At 42.5% G+C, this 27,795-nt stretch overlaps 1 protein-coding gene across 17 annotated transcripts in view; it reads left to right on the top strand.

Annotated features, from left to right (window-relative positions):
* KCNMA1 (potassium calcium-activated channel subfamily M alpha 1) overlaps positions 1 to 27,795 on the top strand; it is a 734,101-nt gene that overhangs the window by 551,578 nt on the left and 154,728 nt on the right. For 16 of the 17 annotated variants that reach the window (XR_010412485.1, XR_010412484.1, XR_010412486.1 and 13 more), the window contains one exon: positions 15,533 to 15,642. Coding sequence is in view for 13 of the 17 variants with exons in the window: in XM_054508237.2 (XP_054364212.1) it covers positions 15,533 to 15,642 (110 nt within the window). In the remaining 4 variants the exon portion in view is untranslated. Of the gene's footprint in view, positions 1 to 15,532; positions 15,643 to 24,688; positions 24,896 to 27,795 lie in introns of those variants that run through there. The other variant, XM_064594876.1, reaches the window with a different exon arrangement.

Raw genomic sequence — 27,795 nt, 5'->3', positions numbered from 1 at the left:
AGGTAGACGCTTAACCGACTGAGCCACCCAGGCACTCCACAGGACCATAAGGCTCTATTTATTTTTTTTTAATCTTTTTTCTCTCTGTTGTTCAAGCTGCACAATTTATATTGCCCTAACTTCAAGTTTATTGATCTTTCTTCTGCCATCTCCATTTTGCTGCTGAGCCCATCCAGTGAGTGTGTTATTGTATTATTCAATTCTAGAATTTTCATATGATTCTTATTTTTATCTTGTTTCTTCACTAAGACTTTATGTCTTCTTCACTAAGACTTTATGTCTTTTAATTCTTTACAAAAGTGTTCTCAGTTGTTGGAACATTCTTAAAATAGCTACTTTATGGATCTTGTTAGGTAATTCTAATATCTGTGCCATCTGCTGATGGCATTGGATGCAAGTTGAGATTTTCTGGATTATTCATAAACCCAATAATTTTTTGTTGTATCCTAGATACTTCGATTATTTTATTTTGAAACTTTGGGTTTTGTTTTAATCTTACAAAAAATATGATAATTTTATTTTGACATGTAATCACCCTCTTTGATTTTAGGCTATGCATTCTGACCAGGCTTCTAGGGATAGTAATTCCAGTGTCGGTTGAGTTTTCAAAGCATTGGCAGTGCTGTTTGGATCTGTCCCACATCAGCCTCAGGCTTGGGGTAGTCTATATTATAGTTTGTTCTCAAAATCTAAATATTCTGTGTAGGGTCAGCTTCATCCATGCACAGCTCAGGGTAAACCCAGGAGTTCGTAAATAATTGTAAGCGGCTACTTTCCCAAGTCTTCTTTCTCTGTGATCACCAAGGAACTGTCAGCTTCCATAGGGCCTTCCTTATTTATCCTCTGACCAGAAAGCTGGGGCTTTAGTTACCCTGCCTACTGTATATTTCCTGCTTCTATGTGCCTATGTGGGGCAAGCCAATGGGATGACAAATACAAAGAGCAGCAGGGCTTTGCCCCACTGTCTTGGAACCTCAGATCCTTCATCCAGTGAATGTTCTCCTACCTCCCTTAATCTCCTTTGAGCTCCCAATGCCACCCACGCTACTGCCACCACTGGATGCCTTAGGGGTACAGATACAAGAAAAGAGTAGAAAAGAAAAAGAGAAAACATGAGTTCTCCCATTCTTTCTTGAGTGTTAGCAATTCCTCCTACCAGTCTTTGAGCCAAAACAGGAGCTTCTCTTGAAGCTTTCTCTGTCCATGTCTTGGTCCTCACTTGTAGGTTCTGAGGTCAAGCTAGTGGATAAAGAGGAAAAATAATAGTAAACTTGCTGCCAATTTGTTGGTACTTCCAATTCTGGTCAATTCTGCCTGCTACTGTTCACTTTTCAGAGTCTTCAAATGGCTGCTCCATGCATTCTGTCAGGTTTAATAGATGTATTCAGTGAAATGTACAGGGTAGAGTGAACTTACTCCATCTTATCCAGAACCAAAAACCCAGATATTGCTTTAGATTGTCTTTTGCAGCCAGACCCAGGAAATTTTTGCCTCTAGGACATCAGGTCCTTTTAGCATATCCAGTAATCATTCTCTTTGGGGTGGGTTTGAGATTATCCACCTTTCCATCAGAGGCTATAAATAACATAATATGGCAAGCTACATTACAGCAAAATCCCATGCCTCTCCTAGTAGAACAATATGAGGTGGCTATTTCAACTTCAAACTCATTTGGCTGATTTAGAGAAACTTTGGGACAACAGTAAAATGACACTGAGATCAATTTAGGCATCCATCTGCCATCTCGAAAAATGGTGTGCAATAAAACCTTTCAACTGGGTATGATTTTTTTAGTTTTTATCATTAATGCCACATGTATTTCATGGTAACAAGAGTGATTCAGGCCCACTTATTAGGGTTTGAGGTTCTAAGAAATACAGGGGCTCTGCCTCAGTGCTGTGCCTTTATATACCATAGGGGATGGGAAGTAGGTGGGAAGTAGATGGAACTAATTGACATATATGAATAAAAGATAGCACTTCTTCCCTTTCCCCCCTATTGTGTCAGTAGATAGGGTATCTCTGCCCACTGAGAAATAACATCTGTATTTGTGCCCACTGAGCTTGGTGTGCAAAAGCTCTTTGCTGACAGTCTACCAAGAGAAGTCTCTGTTTATTCCTAGCCCTCATATTTATGGCATTGCTTTTTAGGACAATTGATTTAATCAGCTTCTCCTTTCCCTAGACTGTGACAAAGTATTATTTTAAAAGGAGTTTCTTGTTGGTTTCTTGTTTTAGCTAAAATGTGGCAGTGAGAAGACCATTTCTTTCAGTGGTTGGGTATTTTTTCTTCTCCTTGAATAAACTAGTATAGAAAGAACCAATTAAAGAATATCTGGTGTCCCTTTCAGAATTCAGATTAAGTGTTAGACTTGATCAGCCAAAGATGTTGGATGATTTCTCCCTATCCAGATACATTCATGGACCACTATGTTACCCAAATTTGTCAGCACAGCCCTCACTCTGCCTGTTTTCCCTCACTTGTGAAATATGAAGGGATGTGTATAGCTGTGTAGTGAGCAGAGGGCTGGGTAGGGAGAGAATTGTAAGACTCTAACTTAGAACATAATTTGTTTTAAGACCTTGGACTTCTTACTCAATCTTTCTGAGCTTCATATTTACCCACTGTAAAACGTGGAAGGGTGTAGAGGATTATTGGGATGATTGCCAGTGTGTTAAAACCCCTGACCCCTTCCTTCTTTCTTAGGAGTGGGTCATACTCTTTGGGTTTCTATTTGCCATGAGACTTGAGACTGGGTTAGGATTGAGTCACTGATGGGAGAAGATAGAGGGATGAGCCTAATATAGAACCAATCTCTAGGGTGGCATAAAGGTATTCCTTCCAATATTGCTTACACTTTTGTGTTGCCAGCATCTTTGTAAATGACTGATGTTGCGGTAGAGGTCTCTGGAACTCTTTGTAGGGAGATACAGGGTTAGCAGAATTTTCTGCCTGTTACCTTTTCTAGGACAGCAGCATTGTTCATCAGTCTAAATAACACTGCTTCCCTCAACCCTCTTAACATTCCCATCAAAAACTCCACCCCAGCCCCCTGAGCTAGAAGATTTTACAGGTGAAAGCTGGGTGCAACTGTCTGGCTTTTCCCAGGCCTCTGCACTGGATACAGATTCACTGATTCTTCTTTCCTATACATAATGAAAGCCCAACTAGCTAGTGCAGCTTTGCCCAGCACAGAGTCCTGCAGCGGAGTGATCTCTAGGAGAACAGCTATGTGCTAGAATGAGTAACCTGGAGAGAACTCAGAGAGAGTAGCAACCTCCCAGCTCGTGCCTGGGGGCTTGAAATGTACTGTCAACTTGACCTTGGTCATGGGACCAGTGAACATAGAGGGACAGAGACCTCTCCCTGCCCAAACAGAATCATCATGAGGCTATACCAAAGGATGAGGGCCAGTCTGACAGTTTTTTTGGAATAATGAACTATAATGAGTGCTAACATCTTCCTAGAAATACAACCAGGAGAAAACATGCCTTCCAGAACTCTTCTCAGGAGGCATAAAGTTTGCAGTTGGAAGGAATATTCTGGTAAACTATTTGGAAGGGAAGGGATAGGCTCTCTTTCCCCAAGTAACAACAGATATTTTTAACTTGCCTTCTAAAAAGGATGAATCCATGGGTGCCTGGGTGGCTCAGTCAGTAGGGTGTCCAACTCTTGGTTTTGGCTCAGGTCATGATCTCGGGGTCATAGGATTAAACCCTGCATCTGGCTCCACGCTCAGCACAGAGTCTGCTTGTCTCTCTCCCTCCCCCCACTTGTGCTCTCTCTCTCTCTCAAATAAATAAATAAACAAATAAATAATTCTTGGATCCACATAACTGCAAGGCATTTTTTTTTTTTTTTTGGTGAGGGAAGTATGTAAAATTGGGGCCAGGATTGAATTATGAGAGCAGTAGAGGCTGAAGGCTCTAACCAGCAGTCATTCTTCTCTCTTATCTCCCCACCATTTGCTCTTCTCCAAATATGAGTTGAACAAGTATTTTAAAAAATAATGTTTGAACAAGCACCAGTTTATTAGTATGCCCATCCTGTGGACCAAGGATGTGCCAAGTATCAGTTCAAGAACAGCCTAAGAGGCAAGGCTAGAAATAAGGAGCAAAGCCCTTTGCTACAGAGAAGGATGAGAAATAAGAGTAGAGTGCAGGATTCCCCAGTTGAGGGATGTGGGCAAAAGCCAAGTCCAGGGACAAGAAGGAGCTAACCCAGTCTACCCATCAGGATCTTGCTGGTTTGGGGCTTCTTTCAGAAGGCCAGGCAGGATCTTCCTCCATTAGCTTAAAGGTAATGTTGACATGTGACCCTTCTCCTATTTTAGGAGACCATCATTTCCTCCAAACACCTACCTTCTGTCTTATCATCATATCTATTCAGAGTGAACTTGCTGGTCACTAGGAAAGGTGGGGGTGTGTCGGGAGGACCTCCAGAGAACACTGCTGTCTTTTAGGGACACACTCAAACTGCTTAGTTTTTCTCCTCAATCCAGAAGATCATTTGATAGTCAGTGATGTTCCAGGCTTTTCTAGGAGCAGCTAAGCAATAGGAAGCCATGACTCACAAAGCTAACATCTAACTAACTGGCCTATGTTTCATTGTGTGAGCAGGAGAGATGTCTTCATTATCACCACCATCACCATCATTGTCACTGTCACCATCATCATCACCTTCACCTTCATCACCATCATCACCATCATTATCACCATGATCACCATCACTGTCACCATCAGCATCACCATCATGATCATTATCATGGTCACCATCATCGCCATCACTGTCACCTTCATCACCATCATCACTGTCATTATCACCATGATCACCATGATCACCATCACTGTCACCATTATCACCATCATGATCATCACTGTCACCATCATCACCATCACAATCACCTTCATCACCATCATCACCATCATTATCACCATGATCACCATCATCACCATCAGTGTCACCATCATCACCATCATTATCACCATGATCACCATCATCACCATCACTGGCACCATCATCACCATCTCAACACATCACCATCATCATCACTCATTACTTAAAATGATAGCTGACATTTATAGAACTCTACAAGGTACACACTCAGTAAATGCCATCTTTCAGTATGATTAAACCACAAGAGCACTTGACACATTTGCCAGACACTATGTTAAGCACTTTACATGCATCACTTCATTTCAACTGTCTTCCTAGGAGGTAGGTGCTACTGTTGCTCTCGTTGTGCAGGTGAGAGCATTGAGGCTTGGAGAGGTTGTACAGCTTAGCTCAGGCACTAGGGAGGCTAAGATTTGAACCCAGAGCCTGCATGTGCTTTGGTACTTTCTACATTGCTACGCTACTGAGGATCTTGGCACCCCCCGCCCAAAGGAAGCTGCTAAGCCCAGCTAAATACCTCAGCAATTTATCAGCTGCCCACTTTCAATCTCTGAACCAAATGTCTTTTTGATGAGGCCAAAAATCCACTCTAGGAAGCCACAGAGGGGAATTTCCGAAGTCATTTCTAACTTCCTGTGAAAATATTCTGTAGCTGGCAGGAGATTTTCCAGATAACAATGAATACACAATAAAGCGGGTGCCTCTGCCTTGGATACCTGGCTCACAAATAACCCATTTGGCTTCCCAATCACCCTGATACCTAAAACTAGCAGAATTTATGCTTGTGGCTGGAATGGTTCTGTTCAGCCAGAAAGCAAAAGTTTATGGCCGAACGCTTTGCCCTGAAATGAAATCTAGTCTCTTTGGCTCAACTTTATTAGGCCGTATTGTACAGAGATAGGAGACATAAGTATCCAGAATCTGCTGTCACTAAAACAGGACTGAGTTGGCAAGCGTTTTCGTCCTCACACTCAACACTGTGTCCTAAAATGGGGATGTTGAATAGAAAATAGGGATACAAATCAGGGTCATTTTTTGAAACTTTATTTTTAATTAAATTAAATATAGCCATCTCATTGTTCTGTCTTTACAAAGCCTGCACTGAAATGGAGACTAAACTATCATTGGGGTCACTGAATCAACGGAGAGAGACTAAGTAGATGAATCTGGACCCTGAAATATTGTTTAGACTAATTACCACAACAACCCAAACACTTAGATACTCAGTGCTTAATTATGTTTAAGCTTTCTCTGTAACTGGCTCCAGTATTAAGTGATACTCATGGAAAGCACTCTTTTTCATCTTTAAATCCTTTGGACTGTGATTGATTCTCCTTAATCTCTGGTCCTCAAAGGAGAATGCTTGTTTTCTGTTCTTCACTGTCTTTGGGAATAGCTGTTTGCTACTCAAAGTGTGGTTCATGTTTGGGCAGCATCTTTGTTGTTTGGGATCCTGTTGGAAATGCAGAATCTTAGCCCCCATCCAGGACTAGGATATCAAAACCACATTTCACTACGACCCTTGCATGATTTATATGCACCTCAGAGTTTGGGAAGCACTGGACTCAGAGCCTCAGAAGACTTTTCTTAAGTAAACCTCCGAAGTGCCCACTGGTGAGAAATTATCCTGAGTGACAGAAGAAATGAATGCAGTGAGATTCTCACCAAACTATCTAAAATACTGAAAATCCTACAAAGGCAGAGGCAATGTTCTGGTTCCTGTGATGAATTGAATGCTTTTCTTTTCTAACTCCCTTCCTATTCATTAATAAATAAATAAATAAATAAATAGCCAGCCAGCCAGCCAGCCAACCCACAGTTGTTTTTGCCTCAGTTTTAGAATATGTGAGTAATGGAATTGCCAGATATAGCCTTTGCTGGGCTCAGTCTGTGTCCTGTTGAATTGTTGTTTGACTCTACACTGGAAGCCAAGAAAATGAAGGCAAGGAGAAGACAGAAGGCTAAGTCCCATGGGGAAGACAGTAGAGTCATGAGACAAGGGTGAAAAGGAGGGTGCCTTCCTCAGGGATGGCAGTGGGATTCGTAGCTTGTAGGAGGAAGGACTTCAGTTGGATTGGCAGTACACCAGCTCGTGAGAATTCCTTCTTTCAAATTCAAGCCTCCAAGTTATTGGATTTAGAATTTAGAAAACCATAAGTCACTGGTTAAGTAGCCCAAGATGTTCTGTGATGACAAAATTTTCCAGAAAAATATCGCTCCTAGTAAGAAATTTTCTGGGAAGTTGAAAAATGACCCAATTCTACCTGCTCCCTATTAGAACCTAAGAATACAGGATTTTTCAGCATTTGGAGGCAGGAGTTGGTTCATTTCTTGGTGCGGCATTAAATGCTGTGAAATTATCAGTGCTTACTTGTGATTAGATGCCCAGGAAAATGGCTTGTTTCTCTGTGTCTCTTTCTCTAGTTTTCTCTTGCTTAGTTCAGTGCAACAAATATTAATTATACACCTCTTATATAGGCACCTTAGAAGGTACTTTGTTGCTTTTTCTGGAAGATACAAAGTTGAGTGCATAAGGGAAGGGCTCATGTTCCAAATTCCACTTGGCTGTAGCTCTGGTGGAATGTCAGAGGACTCCAATACTCTGATGGTAACTAATGATAGTTAACACATGCCCAGTGCTTACTGTGGGCCAGGTAGTGTTCTAATCATTCTATATTGATCACCTCAGTTCGCCCTCCCAACCCCCCTAGAGGTGGGCTCAGTTAGTATTCCCAATAAGGCAAAGAAGAGCACATCAAGCTGGGGAAATGAGGAAAAAGCCTCACCAGTGAGGGGGCATCTGATGTGAACTCTATCGAAAGAATTAGATTTGACAACTGAAAAATAGAGAGTTATTATAGAGATACATATTTCTGACAGAAGGATCAAGGGAAACAAAGTGACAGGAAATCACAGGAAAGTTCTTAGATTAGCATTGCCTAGCTCCTTGAGCTGCTCCTTGAAATAAAGGATTGTGTGACTAAATACCATGTCCCCACCCCACCCCACCCCGAGATTTACAACTCCTATTAACATGTTAAGATTCTAGCCATTGCACTAAAAAAATGCCTGGTTTGGCTTTGTTAAATCCAGTCCTTCTCAAATTTATTTCTTTTTTTTTTTTTTTAATTTTTTTTTTTTTTTTTTTTTAATTCATGAGAGACAGAGAGAGAGAGAGAGGCAGAGGGAGAAGCAGGCTCCCAAGGAGCAGGGAGCCTGATGCGGGACTCGATCCCAGGACCCTGAGAGCATGACCTGAGCCGAAGGCAGACGCTTAACCATCTGAGCCACCCAGGCGCCCCTCAAATTTATTTCATCTATTCAAATATTATTGAGCTACTGCTGCTTACCATGCACTGTTCCAGGCACTGAAGATTCAGGTAGAATTTTCTGCCCTCAAAATAACCTACATTTTCATGGGGGACCCTCTCTCCACTCCGTGTGTTTGAGATATAACACCTATTAGTAAGTTCTGATGAGCTTACCTGGGAAATCTTAGTTGAGAATACTTCCACTTTGCTGAGGCTTGGGGGAAATTGTGGGAAGTTAGGTTTTTAAGATAGAGAGAGGCCAGCCCATCTGTTAGTGCAGTCTGTGGATGGATGCTGTGAACTCTTGGCTGGCTACTCTTCCACAAGGAAGAAAGTACAGAAAATGAGAGTGAGTTCTTGAGAACTTTTAGAGCAATTTGATAGATTAATTTTATATTGGTGGAATCTAATGAGAAAAATTTTGGACTTGTACTTTGCATGCCTTGTCTTTTTTTTTTTCTTTTTTTTAGAATTTGTTTTTGTTAGGTTCTGTAGAAGTTTGAGTCTGCAAAACAGTGGATATTAGAAATAAAAACAAAACCCCGGTCCCCTACCTCAAATGGATCGAGAAGCTCCATCCTGGATGATCCTGCATGCTGGGGGCTGAATCATCCTCCAGAATTGCTCAGCAGGCGTCTGCTTGAGAACATTTACTTCCTGCTTGCTCTACCCAGATTAGAATTCTTGTAGTGATATTTTAAGAACCTTATTATTTGAAGCACAAATGAGGTTCTTAACCATTAGCAAGATAGCAAAACCAAAGTCCTATTTGGACAGAGAGTGAACAGGCCAACCTTTAACAGGGTCTGATATCTCTTAAGCATAAATACGTTTTCTACACTAGAGAGAAAAATAGGGAGAGAGTAGAGAAGCCTTCTACATATTGAGAGAAAATACCAATTTCCAGCCACATAAGCAATACTTTCTTAAATCATTTCTAAATAATTATGCTTTTAAAAAGTTCTCATGTGGGGCGCCTGGGTGGCTCAGTCGGTTGAGCGACTGCCTTCGGCTCGGGTCATTATTCTGGAGTCCCAGGATCGAGTCCCACATCGGGCTCCCTGCTCGGCGGGGAGTCTGCTTCTCCCTCTGACCCTCCTCCCTCTCCTGCTCTCTGTCTCTCATTCTCTCTCTCGCAAATAAATAAATAAAATCTTTAAAAAAAAAAAAAGTTCTCATGTTACTCTTTATACTAACCCTTTAGCTTTGGTCCCTCTGGCACTCTTAGTGTCTTCAGAATAATCTGGGCTGGGGGTAACACAGTGGGGGAAATGCCATATATTCTTACACTTTTGCATGTGGCGTGGTCTGTTAATCTCTCTCAGGATACCTCATGTGGGCTAATTTTTTTTCTCATAATGCCTGATGGAAGGAATCTTTTTTGATAGTCTGCAGCCCACTAGTCTGGGACTAAGAGATTTGGCTCACGTCCACCCAAATTAATCTTTGGAGTTGTTTATTTATTCATTCAGTGCTGAAGCAACCAGTTATCTGGCATTCCATCAAATCCCAAATAATTTGTTTTAATTGACATTGTCCTGAAGCCTTTGGACGAGTCTGAAATCCTTTCGTCCTGTTCTCACATTCTGGAGAATGCAATCTGAAATAGGCCATAATTGGGGAATGCCAGATCATTATGGAGTCCTTGAAATCCAGTGCTCCTCTCAGAAGGGCAGCCGACCTGACTCCACATCCAAGAAGTACAGCATTCAAGTGCAATTTGGCACAGAGAAGAAATACATTCTGAAAAGGTGGAAATCACCATTCGTTCCTCATCTCCTCTGCTTCTCTCCTTTGGTTTCAACTTTATCACCAGTTTGCTCCACCCCCAGAAAGCTGTGCAGCGAGGCATTCTCTGTTCTGGTGCCTATGAGGACCTAAGCTAGCAAGACGTGAGCGTTTTGTTTTTTAATTCTATGAGTTGATTTTAGGATTTGCCATTATACTGAAGAATGTTGAGAAAGGGAGGGTGAAAGAGATAGCCATGTGCCCATTGATAAAAACTGGGACAAGTGTGTTAAGATTGGAACATAGAGGAAATGAGGACAGAGAGAATCCAGAAAGCCCAATGATAAAGCCTCCTTAACACTCAATTGTCCTTAGCATTGTTCTTTCCCGCAAGAAATGATTAGATGCAACATTAAATCAGATTTTTCTCAGTGACAGAGCATGCTCTTGAGGAATGGGGATAAATGACCCCACACATTTTAATGACCACCATACACTCATCAGCCTAGAAACCATAAATGCTGATCCCATGTTTATTATTGTAGTCAAGGGCTTGACACTTCCTGTGGGCGTTTTCTTTTTCTTTTTTTGTAGGAATAAATATATTTTTATGGGATCTAAGGCACATCAGTTTATGTCACTGCACTCTGTTTTAGACTGTCACATCATAAAGGACAGTGACAATGTATTATGTAGTTTATATGTACAAATGTTCATTCAGATGTGGCTGGTTCTTATTAAAGCAGTTTTATGATTTAAAATTGTGCATCCTTTAGAGGAAAAATACTAACTCAGAATTTGGGTAGATTAAAAAAATAGTAATGCAATAAATACCTGCTAATACACTAGGGCTCCTACTACCAACGCTGGGCCATATTAGTGTGCATGTTATGACTCACCTCTTCTTCTTTTTTTTAAGATTTATTTATTTATTTGAGAGAGAAAGAGAGCCCGTGCATGCATGCAAGAGCGGGGTAGGGGGTGGGGTGGGGGAGGAGGAGAGCCAGGGGAGAGGGAGAGAGAGAATCTCAAGCGGACTTCCCACTGAGCGCAGAGCACATCGTGGGGCTTGATTTCAAGAATCATGAGATCACAATCTGAGCCAAAATGAAGAGTCTGATGCTCATCCGACTGTACCACCCAGGCGGCCCAACAACTTAACCTCTTCTTATTGCGGCTATTAACATAATGGTCATTGGTTGTTATAATTTCCTTTTAGTTCATTATTTTTGATGTGCATAATATAAATACATTTAGATTAAAACAGTGTACTTGTTTTCAATTAAATAAGGATTGGCATATGATAATCTCTGGAATTATTTACATGACTCCCGAGGTGGGGATAGATGTTAGCAAAATTATTTGACTGGAATCACCACAGTTAATGCAGGCTCTTTTCTTTGCTGGGAACAGAAAGCACCATGGCTGTAGCATACCCCAGCTAGGATGGTTGATTTTTCACATTCACTGGGCTGTTAGCATTAGAGAAACACAGTTTCACTCTAATCAGAGAAAGCATAAAAAGTAAAAGGTGTCATTCCCGACCCACCATTAGTAACACATGCAAAATCTAGGATCAAGAAGGTGTTATTTCCTTTGGAGCCAAGGCTCATGTTTCCAGTTGGAAGGTACCCTTTGATGGTCGAGCCGACTGCCCATGAATTGGTGTACAACCATTCACTTGGGGGGTTGGACTAGACTGGTTGAAAAATTAGATAATGGAAAGAGCATAAATAAGCCAACGAGAAGTGTAGACGAACCAGTCCAGTGGCTCAATTTCCTTACTCACTGAAGATTCTGTATTTGATGAATAAGGAGCCACAGCATATCACCTGCTCATCTTTGCTCTTCTAAAACAGCTGGAGTTTGATGTGACAGCCAGAGGAGAGATTGCTGCCTCGGGAAATGCTTTGCCTTTGACTGATTGCTGAATGGCTGGCAAATAAATCCTGGCACCTTTCCTTAAGTCATTTTGGTCCCATTCCTTCATTTTTCTGCTGGGAAGTGTGTACATTACATTACAGTTAAAAATACCCGCACAACACAAATGTGGAGAATAGCATCTACTGTTTTTGGGAAAGAAGTTGTAGGCTGGGATGGTTCCATTTTGTAGGGTAAAAAGGATGCCGCCATGCTCTGTTAGGAGGCCCGCACTCTTAGCGCAACTCAAAATTAGTGTTACTCCTCATCGACCTCCCACAAGGTCATGGGCTCCAGGGCTCAAGATTTTTAGTCCTTGGTGAGCTTCAATTCTAGTCTTTCCCCCTTTGGTACTTATGTGCAGCAAATCCTCCCTGCCCCCCAAAATCCTAGCACCACTCCTGCCTTATATATTTACCCTGTCATCTCTAGCAAGAGGTGACAAGGTGGGTGGTTAAGAGCCTGAATTTAACCTGTCCGTGCCTCAGTTTTATCCTCTGTAAAAGGGAAATCATAAAGACAATAACTTGCTCCACCCTTTCTAGATTTCTTTGTTCACTGCCATCGTCTCTTGTGTGAAGCACAAATGTTTTCAACTCAACATACTTTACACTTACTTTTCTGTTCTTAAGAATGCATTTCAGGGGGCGCCTGGGTGGCTCAGTTGGTTAAGCGACTGCCTTCGGCTCAGGTCATGATCCTGGAGTCCCTGGATCGAGTCCCACATCGGGCTCCCGGCTCAGCAGGAAGCCTGCTTCTCCCTCTCCCACTCCCCCTGCTTGTGTTCCTGCTCTCGCTGTCTCTGTCTCTGTCAAACAAATAAATAAAATCTTAAAAAAGAATGCATTTCAGGAGTGCCTGGGTGGTTCAGTTGATTAAGTGTCTGACTCTTCATTTCAGCTCAGGTCTTGATCTCCTGGTCCTGAGTTCAAGCCCTGTGTTGGGCTCCACATTGGGCATGGAACCTACTTAAAAAAAAAAAAAAAAAAAAGACATTTCATCACTGCTGACAAAGGAAAAAGGGATATACACTTTCATTTTTGCTTTTTCAAAGTTAAGTTAAAGAGGCCATGTTTGAGACTTAGAAGGGTAAACCCTTGGTAAGAAGTGATAGATAGTTTGAGCCTTGCCTTGGGATAAAGATGAAGCTCTGCTGTCTGAGCCTGTGGTGTATGCTGTGTCTGTCATAGGCTGGGGCTCATTCCTTACTTCTCCTGATGTCACTGGCCTGTTCTTGTAATCGATCTGTCCCAAATTGTCATTCTTGTCCTTACAGGTTAAAAGGTCTTAGTATTAATTGTAATTACTGACTCTTCTGCTCTTACAATTATAGATATAGGTTTAATTTTTTTTAATGGTGGTAAAATGCATATAACATAAAATTTAGGATTTTAACCATTTTTAAGTTTGTGTGTATATGTATGTGTAACACCTTTATCAGAAATATCTTTTATTTGAAAATAAATGTCTGCTATAAATGAAAATAAAATAACTGCTCTGTCAGTTAAGCATCTGCCTTTGGCTCAGGTCATGATCCCGGGGTCCTGGGATTGAGCCCCGCATCGGTCTCTTTGCTCAGTGGGAAGCCTGCTTCTCTCTCTGCCTGCTGCTCCGCTTGCTTGTGCTCTCTCTCCCTCTGAAAAATAAATAAAATCTTTTTTTTGGATTTTTTAAAAGATTTTATTTATTTATTTGACAGAGAGAGAGAAAGAGAGAGAGCGCTCACAAGTGTAGGGAGAAGCAGACTCCCCACTGAGCAAGAAGCCAGGTGTGGGACTTGATCCCAGCACCCTGGGATCATGACTTGAACTGAAAGCAGATGCTTAACCGACTGAGCCACCCAGGCTCCCCAATAAGTAAAATCTTAAAAAAAAGTTAAACTCTTAGGATTCAGGGAAATTAAAAAGTTTATGCTTAAACACATTGCAGTTAATTTTTAAAATCATACAGTTTAGCAGTAGAAATGGTTGAGTGCCTTTTTTTTTAAAGACCCCACTCTGGGGAAGACCAATTTGTAGATAAACAACCCATACCCAGCAGCATTGCATAGCTAATGTCTAATGTGTGGGAGTAGGTTAGAAGCAGCTCAAACTAATGAGGTTAACCCACATACCCTAATCATCCAGACTTGCACAAAGCAGACAAATAGCACAGAAACAGGTAGAATTCAATTTATTTCTAAATGATTCCTGCCTTCTTTGTATTCCAGAGTGTCACCAAGTAGATGGTCGGTGTTCATTTCCCACTGTTTCCAAGTTTCTTTCAACTTCCAGCATTGCATTTCCCCTAGTTAACTGACTATTGGGCCATAGGCAAGATGAGTTGTAATTCAACATAAGCACAAGACATTGTAAAAAGTCACTTCCTGTTGGCTGGGAAGCTGCCTCTCATCTCCCCCCACCAGCTTATGTAGCCTCCAGTAGAGGTTAATCAATCTGCTCAGATCCCTGAGTTCCCAGAGGGGCTCAGCATTCTTGTTGTTACTCACTTTATAATTTTTAAAGATCAGTTCCAATGTAAAATCCTTCCAGAAATGCTTGGCATGAAGAGGGTTGTTGGGAAAACCAGTTGAGCTTGATTAATTAGAAAGAAAACCCACACATTTTAATGAAATCTGGAGTAAGACCTCTCTGAAACTACATTTTACTTTTTGTGTTACTCAGGGTGTGATTGGAAAAATCATTTTTCCCCCGAAGTAGAAATATACATATTGTTTTATGCACACACACACACTCATTATAAAAGCCTTCAGATAACAGAAATCTATAGAGAAAAGTGTCATTCTGCCACTCAGATAACAATGGTTAGTGTTTTGGTATAAAGTTTTCTAGTTTTTTATGGCTTTACAAGCATTCAGATAATTATAGGGTATTTTTTTAGTAGGGTCAGACTATAAACACTATTTAGTAATGTGCCTTTTTATATACTTTCTATATGAACAGATACACATTTTCACCATAATTTTTATTATTTTATTTTTTTTTAAAGATTTTATCTATTTATTTGACAGAGAGAGAGAGAGAGTGAGAAAGCACAAGTAGGGGAGCAGCAGAGGGAGAGGCAGAAGCAGGCTCCCCGCTGAGCAAGGAGCCCGAAGTGAGGCTCGATCCCAGGACCCTGGGATCATGACCTGAGCCGAAGGCAGATGCTTAACCGAATGAGCCACCCAGGTGCCCCTCACCATAATTTTTAATTGTTTCTTTGTGTTCCATTGAAAAATGTACCTTCTGTGGTTATTTCCAATTTTTCATTAAAAGGATGTTCTTCTGCAAATGTCCTTGTATATGCGTCTGTTTCTTTGCTATGAATACTTGAAATGGAATTGTTGTGTAAAGGAACATGTACTTTAAAAATTTTTGTTAACAATTGCAAAATTGCTCTCTAGAAAAGTTGTATCGATTTACCTGCCCACCGGTATCGTGGGTGAGTGCCCACGCCTTCACACCCTTGGAAATCATACAGGTTAGAAAAGAGTGTTGTTTTAGAGGAGATGCCCTTCCATTCTATGAGCTTAGGGTCGTGGCCAGCTTCCCGTAGATGATGTGGTTGTGTTCCTGGTTGCTGAAGATGGTCACCATCACATAACTAGGGCATTCATTTCGTTGGCCAGATGGTATACTCTGGTTTCCCTTTTATGGTGTACTCTCATACCTTAAACCTGTGTTCTTCTCTCTTAGATTGAGGAGGACACGTGGCAGAAATACTACTTGGAAGGAGTCTCAAATGAAATGTACACAGAATATCTCTCCAGTGCCTTCGTGGGTCTGTCCTTCCCTACTGTTTGTGAGTAAGTGACCATTCACCATGTGCTCTTTGGCCCTCAGGGATGTTTAATGTGGCCCTTGCAGGGAAGACACCTCACCTCTGCCCAGCATGGTCTGGGTACTCAACAATTACTGAGGGTATCCTGTGTGCTCCGTCCTGTGTGGTGAGCGGGAAGGTGGGTCATTATGTGGTCCCTGCCTTGGGGATTTCTGCTGGCCCTACTTTTCCCTGCAGCTCTGAGAACCTTATGCTTAGATCCATCATTTGCACTAAATTATGAACTACAGTCCTGCATGTTGTGAATTAGGCTCCTGCCCCATAGACACAATTAGGAAGGGTGGTAGGAACCCATATCTCTGATTTTACCAGGATGAAAACAAATCTTGCTAGCTCCTTGATGAAAGGAATTTTAATATTTTTCAGTCAAGTCAGATCATAGAGACATCAGAGAAGCCATTATTCAAAGTGCATTCATGATTTGCTTAGGAAATGTGGAACCAAATGTATAGAAGGAAGCCTTGAGCCAGCCCTTGGTAACTTAGCCCCAACATATATGGACAACTGGCATGTTATGACAGTGAGAAGACTTAGCTTCTCCTTCTGTTGGCTCAGCAGGAGGAATTTGAGCAAGAGGCAGCCCCAGCCTGCCATGGCCCCTCTAAGTAGAGTAGGTGACCATCTAAGGGATATGACCTCAAGAGTTCCAAGGGTTCCAGACCCTGAGAAACTTCCATCATGATGATGCCTCAGATTTCCCACTTAGAATCTCAGATGTTGGGTGTAAGTCAAACAGGGGTTTTGTTCCCTGTGAAAACACAGACTCCCTGGGAATGCTGAAACATCAAGCCTGATCCACTGATGCTTTAGCAAAAGACTTGATAACCTCAGTCTCACTGATAAAGACTGAGAAGAAATAGGGGAATCTGGGAACGCATTGGGCTGAGGAAGAAAAGCTGTTCCCTTGAGCTGTCTGGGTGCCTACAAACAAAACCCGCCTTCTGGAAAGTGAGGTCTGAAGACAATAGTCCTGGGAGCCCTTGGGCTCCTCTGTCTTAGAGCTTTCTGTTCTGTGCACAGCGGAGAGGCAACGGAGTGCCTGGGAGCTTAGTGTTTACCTGAAGACTCCTGTCAGTGAACACAGCAGGTGTACTCTATCTGTCTCTGGGCCCAGACCCTAAGCAATCCAAAATGGTCTGGCTGTTTACTGAAATTTCTCACCCTGTCTCTAAGCGAAAGTTTAAACGCTAAATGGACTGGAAAAGTGAATAGGTAATTGATTTGGAAGGAGTTATTTTCTGAAAATGGATGCCCTATTGTAACTCCCATGTGCTCTTTTCTTTGAGAGCTATTTCTCTTTCTGCCACAGAAAGAAGTTAACCATTCAGAGGCATTGGGTCCTGGAACATTGAAGCTGTCCCAGGGGATTTTCTCTACCTTGGAGTTTGACCTGCCTGAGATAGAAAGCCCAGGAGGACTTTTAATAGAAGCTGGTTCTATTAAAGAACAAAACAAAACAGTTGAGTCCTCCTATATGATGTAGGGGTGGTCTGAGCACACTGCAAAGCCACCAATGCCCAGAGGGTCCTATGGTGCTGGGGGCATTAACAGGGGAGAGTGTGAAGATGCGCTCCTTCGCTGTTGATTTTCCCTGGCTTGACCAGTGTTTTTATCTACCATGAGCGCTTCCTCGGAAGCCTGCATTCCCACTGCTTCTCTTTTTCTGCTCCTGGGAACCAAGTCAGTTCATTTTAAGAGTGTTAACCTGGAAGGTTAGAACCACTCCCCCTAGAAGCTGTAACTGGGATACCCGCAAGGTACATTTGATTCACAGATTGGGCCCATGCGGTATTTAATGTCTTCAAAGTAAGTTGCCAATATTTCAAAATAGTGGTATTTCACATAAAAACTAGATGTCTGGCATCTCTTGAATATCTGATGAGCTGACACAGGACTTGCATTTTCACCGGATGCTAACTGGCTCCATTTTGTTAGAAGGAAGGGTTTAATGTGGGTTCTCCCCGCTCTGATGTCTTAAACCAGGCCAGATTTGCACTGATATCCCAGGCCGGCCCCACAGACACGTGAATTTGCCAGTTCTGACTCACTGGGTGGTGTGAAACTTCACTGCCCTTTGGAGCCAGCTCAAGAACTGGACACTCCTTGCTGCTGTAAATATTTCCCTTGATTGATTTTCATGTTTAGAACATGTTGCAAGGAAGAGAGACTCTTTCAGACACAACTTGTTGTCTGAGAATTTAATATTTGTTCAGCACGGCTTCTGGAATACAAAAAAACCAAACTTCTGATGTGAATGAGAATGTGTTCAACTTAGTACTATTATTCGTTCAGCACAATGATACAGCAGAGGTAGGAATAATCAATAAAGAAAGGACATTTAATGAGATTTAGGAACATCCCAAAACATTGAAGCTCTCCTCAAGCATTTGATTATCTGGAGGCTTAATTATCTGTGTTTTCTACTTTAAATTAAAGAAAAGCCATAACTCAAAGTTACCAGCAGTTTAATGATAACACTCTTCAATTCAGGTTAATTAAAGCACAGCCGTAATTAGAGTGTAGTGTTGTATATCACCGGGCTGACGCATAAGTATTTTCATTACAGTAAGAATTGGCTATTCAATTTCAAGATGACAAAAAGGACGCCAAAATATATTTTAAGCTGGTTCATGTAGAAGAAAAAAGAATTGGGGAATATTCTGGGTACAATAAAGCACAGATAAAATATACAGATTTTCAGAGCAGTTTCTGTAATTATGCACCACATTAAAACAATATGCAGCCAATAACATCTTAAAGCATGAAAAGAAATGAATTTGCTCTTCCCCTGGGCTGGCAGAGTGCCCCCTTGCAGGGTGGGATCACTGCACAGGAGAGCCTGGAGTTTTCTCAGAAGCTGGGAGAACCCCCCCTTTTTTTAAAGATTTCATTTATCTATTTATTTTTATTTATTTATTTATTTATTTTTTAAAAGATTTTATTTATTTATTTGAGAGAGAGAATGAGAGACAGAGAGCACGAGAGGGGAGAGGGTCAGAGGGAGAAAAAGACCCCCCACTGAGCAGGGAGCCCGATGTGGGACTCGATCCCGGGACTCCAGGATCATGACCTGAGCCGAAGGCAGTCGCTTAACCGACTGAGCCACCCAGGCGCCCTCATTTATCTATTTATTTTAGAGAGAGAGAGAGAAAGCCAGCAGGGTGAGGAGGGACAGAGGGAGAGGGAGAGAGAGAGTCTTAAGCAGCTCCATGCCCAGCGAGGAGCTTGATCTCACCACACTGAGATCATGACCTGAGCTGAAACCAAGAGTCCGATGCTTAACCAACTGAGCCACCCAGGGGCCCAAGGAGAGCCATTTTATGAAAAGATAAGGGAGCAGGATCCATGGATGAAATTTGAAGTCATTTCCCCTGAGAACAGAATGGGGAAGAAGGAGAAGCAGGAGGGACAGAAGACCCCCACAAGGCAAGCTTTTTACAGATTTCAAGTGGAAGGATGCTCTCTCCTGTCTAGGTGCGACCCACACCAGCTCTATCCTTGGACTTCTCTGCACTAGCCTTTTGGCTTCACTGTGTGTATCAGCAGAAGATGCAGCTTTGTTCCAAAACCAGTAACTCATATAGACAAAATGCAGTATTATTTCTAAATAGTTCATTTACATTTCCTCATTTTATCTTCATTATGATCTTGTGGCTTATATTAATAGCACTGTCCCTGGCTTATCCTGACAGGGACACTGAGACTCAGAGGAATTTGGTGCCCCTCCAAAGCCACCTAGCACCCAAGTAACAGAGCCAGGGTTATGATGCTGGGCTTGTGTAATTGAGAGCACCTTGGGGTAGTTGCTAGATGAAAGCTGGCTAATTACGAATCTCCTGGGGAGGGGCGCCTGGGTGGCTCAGCTGGTTAAGCGACTGCCTTCACCTCAGGTCATGATCCTGGGGTCCTGGGATCAAGCCCCGCATTGGGCTCTCTGCTCAGTGGGAGTCTGCTTCTCCCTCTCCCTTTACCTCTCTGCCCTGCTCATGCTCTCCTGCTCTCTCTCTGTCAAATAAATAAATAAAATCTTCAAAAAAAAAAAAAAAGAATCTCCTGGGGAGTTTACTAAATAGAGAGATTCCTAGGCTCCAGCTGTATATTTCAATATCTGGGGAAGCTGCACCCCAATTTGTACTTTTTATAAACAAGACAGGTGATTCTGATACAAAATCTGATGACTGGGACCCCCCCCCCCCCCCACCTCCCGCCACTGCCACCACTTACCTCATCCCTCCACACCACAGGCTGGAGTAAACTCCCCTCATCCCTCACTGTGGGCTCAGTCACTGGAAGGTTTCTCTCTGATTTTAGCCAAATTATAGAATTAGATGTGGGCCACATGTCACAAGCTTGCCATCATTCCTGCTTCACGTGGGGTATTCTACAATGTCTAGGGAGATAGGATGAGTATACACATCACCACACCAGGCAGACCACTGACTGCTCTGCCCCCTTCCCATGCCTAATCCAAGTCAGTACAGGAAGAAGGCATTGGGGTACTGAGCCCTGTAATGCTGATGCTGGAGCAAGCAGATCAGCGCTAAGTGCCGAGAAGCCCAGGGGAAGACCAGTACAAGTCAGAACGCAGACACCGCTTGACCTTGTTGGCAACGAAGGTGGGTATGTCCTGGACCTTCCCCAGGATGCCCTTAGGTGTTCCTTTTAAGAGCCAGCAACTTCTGAGCCTCTCCCCTTCATTTGGCGTAGCTGGCTTGCCCCTGGGTTTGTGTGACAGTATGATCAAGGCAGAGGAGCTTTGGGATCTGAAAGAGAAGGTTTCTCAACACCAGAAAACCACCTGTTCACTTTCCCTCTCACTCTCCACCTTCCCCAGGGAAGCAAGTGACTGTGGAGGGTGCAAGGGGCCAACGCCAAGCCTGCGGGAAGCGAGGAGCTGGGGTATGAGGCCATGTTTGCCACTAAAGGGTCTTGTTTTTGCACGGTTCCCATAGTAGGATGCGGTGTAATGTCACTGGGTGACCTGTGGAATTGCAAAGACCCAGGCTCAAATCCCCATTTCAGCCACTTGGTGGATGTGTCATTTGGGACAAGATATTTGATTTCTGCATACCTCCTTCCTTTGATAGTGACCAGCTGCCTGACTTTGCACTTGATAAATAGAAATATTACTTATCTCTCAATACTAGCTAATATCCTTTTCCCTTCTCCCACCTCTCCTCTTCCCACTATCATTCCTGTCCTATGGAATACAATGTAAGCAACAAGAAAGAAAGGGACACATTGTGGCATTTCCAGGTTCTATTTATTCTTACCCTTTAGAAAAGTCCTGCCGTCAGTCAGTCAGTCAGTCACCAGCCAATCAACTAGATATGTAATGAACTTAGGATATTTGTGCCATTGTACTGGGCACGGCGCCATCTCTAGAGAAATCTGCAATTAGATCTAATAAAGTATATGCACATTAAAAGATTAATAGCAATACTTATAATGACAAATAAAGAACTGTTTCCCTACAGTGGCTACCTTCAGACAATTTGCAGTCTGGCTAAGGAAAATAATGCCCATCCTCAGGGAGAATTAAGCATGCATAAGTGCTTGATGGATAAGTGTTTGAGGGGTGCACATACTAGAGGACAGAGGCAGAGACTTACAGGGGGACAGAGAGCTCCCGGTAGACTGGGGGTGACCAGGAGAGGCTTCCTGGAAGAGATGACACTTGAGCTGTGCCTTGTAAGGAGATTGGATTCAGAGAGGGGATAAAAAAGGAAGAAGATATTCTCATTGGTAGGCAATCAGGAGACTGGGAGTCACAGGATACTCTCTCCACACCCAGGTCTCTGAGGTTTTCCAAGGAGAGAAAGCTGATTTCTCCTTTAGATGGGAGGAGAGAAATCAGATTTCTTTTGACTTGTGACGTTTTCCAGGGGAAACAGCGATAGTGTTTTTATCATAAGAACTAGTAAACGTGAGGTTGCACACCCCTGCCTCCAGATAAGAAAGTGAGCACAGAGGGGAGAGGAGAGAGGTAGGGAAGGAGGAGCTGGAGGAAACCACAGGTTCTGAGGTTGGGTTGCTGCAAGAATACCATGTACCAGGGCCTGAATCTCACATGGAGGGTATTAGTCATTCATCACTTGCAAAATACAAAAGCTTAATTGTATCAGGTTTTACAGCTCAGAGGGGATTAGGACAAAACATGTATTTAAAATACAGCTTGTCTCTCTCTCTCCCCCTGCAGCTGATGAAGCAGTTAAAATTCAGATTCCATGTAGAGTATTTAATGCCTGGGGAACTTGGGGAACTCTGGTCAGATCTTCGCTTTCAGGAGCTCTGCCCTCAGCCAGGTGGTGCGGGCATGGATGCTTCTGGGCTGGTTTGAGACAGTCTGGGGGGTTGGAGGGGGATTCTCTGTACCCTCATCCACCTGCATTCAGGGCCCCTAAAGAAGAAGAAAATCATGCTCTCATGCTGTGTTGTTTTGCATGGACAGATCTTTCCAGTGAAGCCACTTGAGGAAAATCTAAGACTGCCTAGAGAAAGCCGGGTCTCCTGTACAATGCAAACTACACCTGGTTTAACTTGAGTTCTACGAAATCATTAGATTTTTAGGGAAGGACTTCTGAATCTGAGCCATGGAGACGAGAGAAGCTGGCAAACCTGATTGTTGCGTGATGGATTTATCTAGCCAGGCTGCAGAAATGAGCATTTTATGAGTATCTGTGGAGGGGCTCAAGTCTCATCTTTAAAAAGTATTTTTTTCTCAAAAAACTGGCCCTATTCTTCCAATTACTTGAGGGGAGTTATTGTAATTAAGACAACATATATGAACACAGATGGGAATACAACATTTATGATTACTTCTACTACAGGGACCCAGAGATGACCAGTAATCTTCCTATATCTTAGTGAATGAACAAATGACCCTAAAGTCTGTTTAAACTTTTAACCAAAGGCTGTAGAGACAAGCACATCTAGAATTCTCTGCAGGAGGATCAAGGAGGCAGTTCAGTTGGAAATGGGATGCTAGGAGCTTCACTTGATGTTAGGTACGCATAACAAACACACGGTTTACATTTTGTTTCTGACTATTAATAATAGCAAAGCTTCCTAAAATGCATTTATTCATATTTTAGGCAAATGCTAATTGTCCGTATCAAAGAATGTAATTATTTCCAAATTCAAGTGTCTTAGGTGTGCTAGTGGAGCTATTGTGAGTGTGTGTGTGTGTTTGGGGGGGGTTGCTGAAGCCTTCCCCCCCGCTCCATCTCTATCAAAGCTACTGGGAAATGAAATCTGAACAACATCTCCATGAGCATTTTAAATCACTTCCTTTTTTCTTGCTCCTGAGTCTTATAAATCCTGTTGTTTCAAATTTCCTTTAACTAGATGTTTCCATTTCAAGAGCCTATCATTTTAAATCAAACTCCTAAATGTGAATCTTTTTCATTCTAGCCCCTAGGTCCTAAAGATTTGGTTTCCCAATGCACGGTATTTACATCTGCATCTATTTCTGATTACGTGCATCAGCCTGACATCTCCAGGGTCCCTCTAGATAACTGAAGAGAGGGGCCTACACTTTGGGGAGGGGAGCTGAGTTTGGAGGGCACCATGTGGGTACCTCTTCTCTCCTCACCGCCTCACTCCTGGGTGACCCATCTTCAACAGTCCCAAACCACATCTTCGCATACCCTCCTTGAGCACATTCGATGGTGCAGGCTCTACGAAGGGTTTCTCTGCTTAATTCACATCAGCAAGCAATCTTACTAGTCAAGGGGGCTGATTTAATGGCAAGAACAATTTATGTCCCTCTGGGTAGGTAGAAACAATTGGACTCTAATTCTTAAGAGCCTTTGTTCAGGAACATCTGGGTTGAAACTACTGTAGTTAACAGATGATGCTAGCAGTAAAAAAAAAAAAAAGGCATTAGATAATGTCATTGTCAAATTTGGTAGACCTCTACTTAATAATTATCAAGAAAGCAATCTAACTTGTTATTACAACAGTTTTATTGCAGATTGCTGGTTTAAAACCTTTTTGTGACAAGTGGCATTTTTTTCTGGAAAAAAGTCATTTCTGTTCCCCTGTAATTATTTTCACAACCAGCAACGACTTCCTGCTTTGGACATATTGGGACATTTTATTTTAGAAACCAAGAATTAAATTGCTGCTGTTTATCACGCTACAGAGGCTTTCTTGGTTCTTTCTTACACCCTCCCTCACCCTAAGCTCCTTTCTTATCCCGCCCCAGTCCTATATATGTGGAGACACTGAGTAAAGCCCTAAGAAGGACTCTAAGAGCTGTATGAGCAAAGCCCATTTTGCTTTACCAAAAACAATGGTGTTGATGATACAAATAAATATTTCATCTCAGGACATCAATTCTGAGTAGTTTGAAGACAGGTTCTGGGGAGTGAACCCCTTATAACAGGAGCTGTGGAGAGTCCCAAAGAAAGACAAACTGCTGTCTGGATCTTAGAATTGTATTTGCATTTTGGCATATTGATTCGAGGCAAACATTAGATTCCCAAAGTGTATCACCGCTATTATTTCTTTCGACATCCTTCTTTTCCAATTTCTCTGCTTCTCCTGAACAAGTTAAGAGGCATCTTGTTTCATGATTTGATGCTCAACTCCCAAGCCTTCTCTGCTTAGACTTTCCTAGTTGACTACTTTATCTCTAAATGTGTGCTTCCAGCAAGTCATGAGATTCTGCCCTCCATTCATTCATACGTTTATTTAATCAGCATGTATTGAATGCTTACCCTTTGCACTTTGCAGAATGCCAGGGAGACAAAGCATGCGTCTTGCCACGAAGAAGCTCAACTAGAGGGCAGAGAGACGAGTAAACAAGTGATTATCACACCACACACCGGCGCCCCTATTCACTGGCCTTGGTCTGTTCTTATCTCCTGCTACCTCTGCTGCAGCCTTAAGCCAAGCTCCCTGGACATTGGCTAACTCTCTGTGGCAGGATCTGACAGAAAACTGGGATTTAATTTTTAATTTTTAAAAATTTATGTTTTTAAAAATTTTATTTATTTATTTGACAGAGAGACAGCGAGAGAGGGAACACAAGCAGGGGGAGCAGGAGAGGGAGAAGCAGGCTTCCCGCGGAGCAGGGAGCCCGATGCGGGGCTCGATCCCAGGACCCCGGGATGATGACCTGAGCCGAAGGCAGCCACTTAACAACTGCGCCCCGAAAACTGTGATTTTTAGAAGGAGGGGACATAGTGCAAGATCTGTGTTTTGTGGACCTGCAGAAGGTACTTGTTATGGCAGAGGTTAAAAACTTAGATGCCTTTTTGGGGCAAGCCACAAAGAGAGAAGGCTGAAGAGATAGGCTACCTGGGGAGTGCTGGGGACTGTAGCATATTGGAGAGCACGTGTCCCATCCAGAAGGGTCAGTGCTTTAAAGCTCCAGTCCCTTTAAGCCAAACAGAATATGGCTCCAGTGTGGCCACTTATGATTTATCAAGGAAGGCTGAGAGGCTAGTTTTTATATGAAATCACCTGTTAGTATCAAATTCTGGGTTTTTAAAAATGCTGTACTGACCAAGGCTCCATGCTGGGCTTCTGGACACACCCTCTCATTGCCTTTGTTCTTCTAAGAAGTATTTGTGCAACACACCACACTGAGATTTGATTTTTGCTTTTGGCCTTTCTTCCCAAAGGCCATTTGATCTGGAGCAAGTTGCCCCTCTTTGGACCTGAGTTTGTCATCTCTATGAGAAGTACAGCCCCAGCAAGTCTTGAAGGGCCTGCATCTGATAATCCATGGTTGGGGCGCTGTTTGCATGTAATTGCTTCGTGGACATCACTCTGTCCTTCTCCTCTCCACTTTGGCCAGTGAGTAAAGGCTAGCTTTGGGTCAAAGAGTGTCTTAAAAAGAGGCTTTTATGAAGCAGTATAGAACCATCTTAGATATGGATTTGGAAGTTATGAAAGAGGACTCAGATCTCCTGGTCCACCGTGCTAGCTAGGGAATGTGCACGAGGCTGCATAGATTTTATTGACTTTCCTGCATTAGAAAGCTGCTATCTTTTTGAATCAAGTTGGTAAATGGCATCGTAGTACCTAGGAAGACATAATTCACCATTACTATGGACTACTTCTTTGCTTCTACCAACAGGATCAGGTCATTAAAAGCAATTAAGATCCATGATCCCATGAACCACAGAGTCCCAAATCAGAGTGGCCAATCACTCATGGGATATCAGCATATTGGCCTCTTCATGATCTGTGCTAAATTAAGATCGGCCTTCTCCTTGAGATTTTGGCATTTAGTTGCTATTTACATTAGAAAGTGGTTACCTAATCTGGTAATTTGGTTCAACAAATATTGCATAAGCCATCTGATATTTTAAACAATTTAAGCTCCAGGAGTAACAGTCCCATAAAGGGTGCGTGTTAACAGTACTTTATGGAACATAAATTAAGAAGAGCATTTTTCCAGCTGTAGTTGGATACTTGGGTTGGTGTTTCAGCAAACTGCATAATCAGCACAAAGCCCAGGTCATTAGAATCGGCTGGCAGGAATCGGCAAACCTGCAAATCACCAGGAGAGCCCAAATACACCTAGATGAAGTGGTCCTTTGAAATCTCACTGTCTGTTGAAAGCAATACAGGAGACCATGACCTCACATGCAGGCGTGAGCAATTGGTCTTATTGCCACTGGAGAGTATGAGGCCTTCACCAACCCCATCGCTTTTCTATTTGCAACCAGCTAAAGGCCTCCCATTTCACTTAGAATAAATCGCAGACTGGCAGACTTGTTGCTGTAGCCAGCAGTCTTCACAAACTTGCTCTTGCCTAGCTCCCTGCCCTAATCACTGTCACTTGTGACTTTGCTCACTCGGCTGCAGTCTAGTTGCCCTTGTTGCTGATCTTCAGACATCCCGAGTTCCTCCCTGCCTCGGGACCCCTGCATTTGTTGCTTCCACTCCCTGGAAAGATTTTTCGCCAGATTCTTTCATTGCCTGCCTCTTCTCCTCACCTCCTGTGCTCTAGCTTTACTTTCTCAGAATGGTCCTCCTGGACCATTGCAGATAACACCCCTTCCCAGTTACTCTGTTTTGTTTGGTTGGTTTTTTGTTTGTTTGTTTGTTTGTTTTTATTGGAATAGTTGACACACAATGCTACATTAGTTTTAGGTGCACAACATAATGATTGGACGATTCTGTATGTTATACTATGTTCACCACAGGTGGAGCTTCCATCTGTCATCACACATTGCTGTGACAATACCATTGAGTATACTCCCTATGCTGTGTTCATCCCCAGCCTCATTCAGTCCATAGCTAGAAGCCTGGACCTCCCACTGCCCTTCACCAATGTTGCGCATCACCCTACCCTCTCCCCTCTGGCAAACATCAGTGTGTTTTCCATATTTATGGGTCTTCCCAGTTACTCTGTGTCCTCTTAGGTTGTTTTGTTTTCTGCATAGTGCTTTTCCTCATCTGGAAATTTATTATTTATTCACTTCTATATTTGCTTATTATCTATCTCTCCCAGTACAAAATAGGCTTCCCTGGAGTTAAAGATGTATGTCCTGCCAGATACTAGCTGGAGACCTTGGGCAAGTTACATGGGCTTTCTGAGCCTCAGGTTCGTCACCTGTAATATAGAGATAGCTGTAGAAGTCAGAATACCTGGGGCCCACTCTCCCTCTCAGGGATATTGTGGGGATTAAATGAGAGCACCAGGAATGACCTCGCCTTGTGACCCAGTGTATCCTCCCCCTTACGGAGCTACAGCTCAATGACCAGGTCACTTCTCAACCTGTCAGTCAGCCAGTGTTTCATCATCCAAAAAGTCCTTAAAACAAATGCTCATTATAGAAACTTATCATATGTAATGTAATTCTTTTGTGCGTGTGCTTTTATTTCTATGAGTATATAAATAATATGTTTTCACCTAATTGTATCATTATTTACATGTTTGTATCTTCATATTATTTGTTAATCTTATACCTTGAATATTCTTCAAAAAGTCATTTTGAATGCTAAAACTATATTATACCATCCTTTACTTAACCATTGCTTTATTATTGGACGTTTAAAAGGTTGCCTTTTTTTTCTCTGTATAAATATTACTACCTTGAACATCTGTATGCATGAATACCTCACTGGACCTTTTATTATTGTCTTAGAACCCCAC

Source organism: Mirounga angustirostris, unplaced genomic scaffold (assembly GCF_029215605.1).
Source record: "Mirounga angustirostris isolate CCGP_5_RB_7025 unplaced genomic scaffold, mMirAng1.0.hap1 SCAF_6, whole genome shotgun sequence".
NCBI classification, from domain to species: Eukaryota; Metazoa; Chordata; class Mammalia; order Carnivora; family Phocidae; genus Mirounga; species Mirounga angustirostris.
This window is presented reverse-complemented; position numbering and strand designations above follow the sequence as displayed.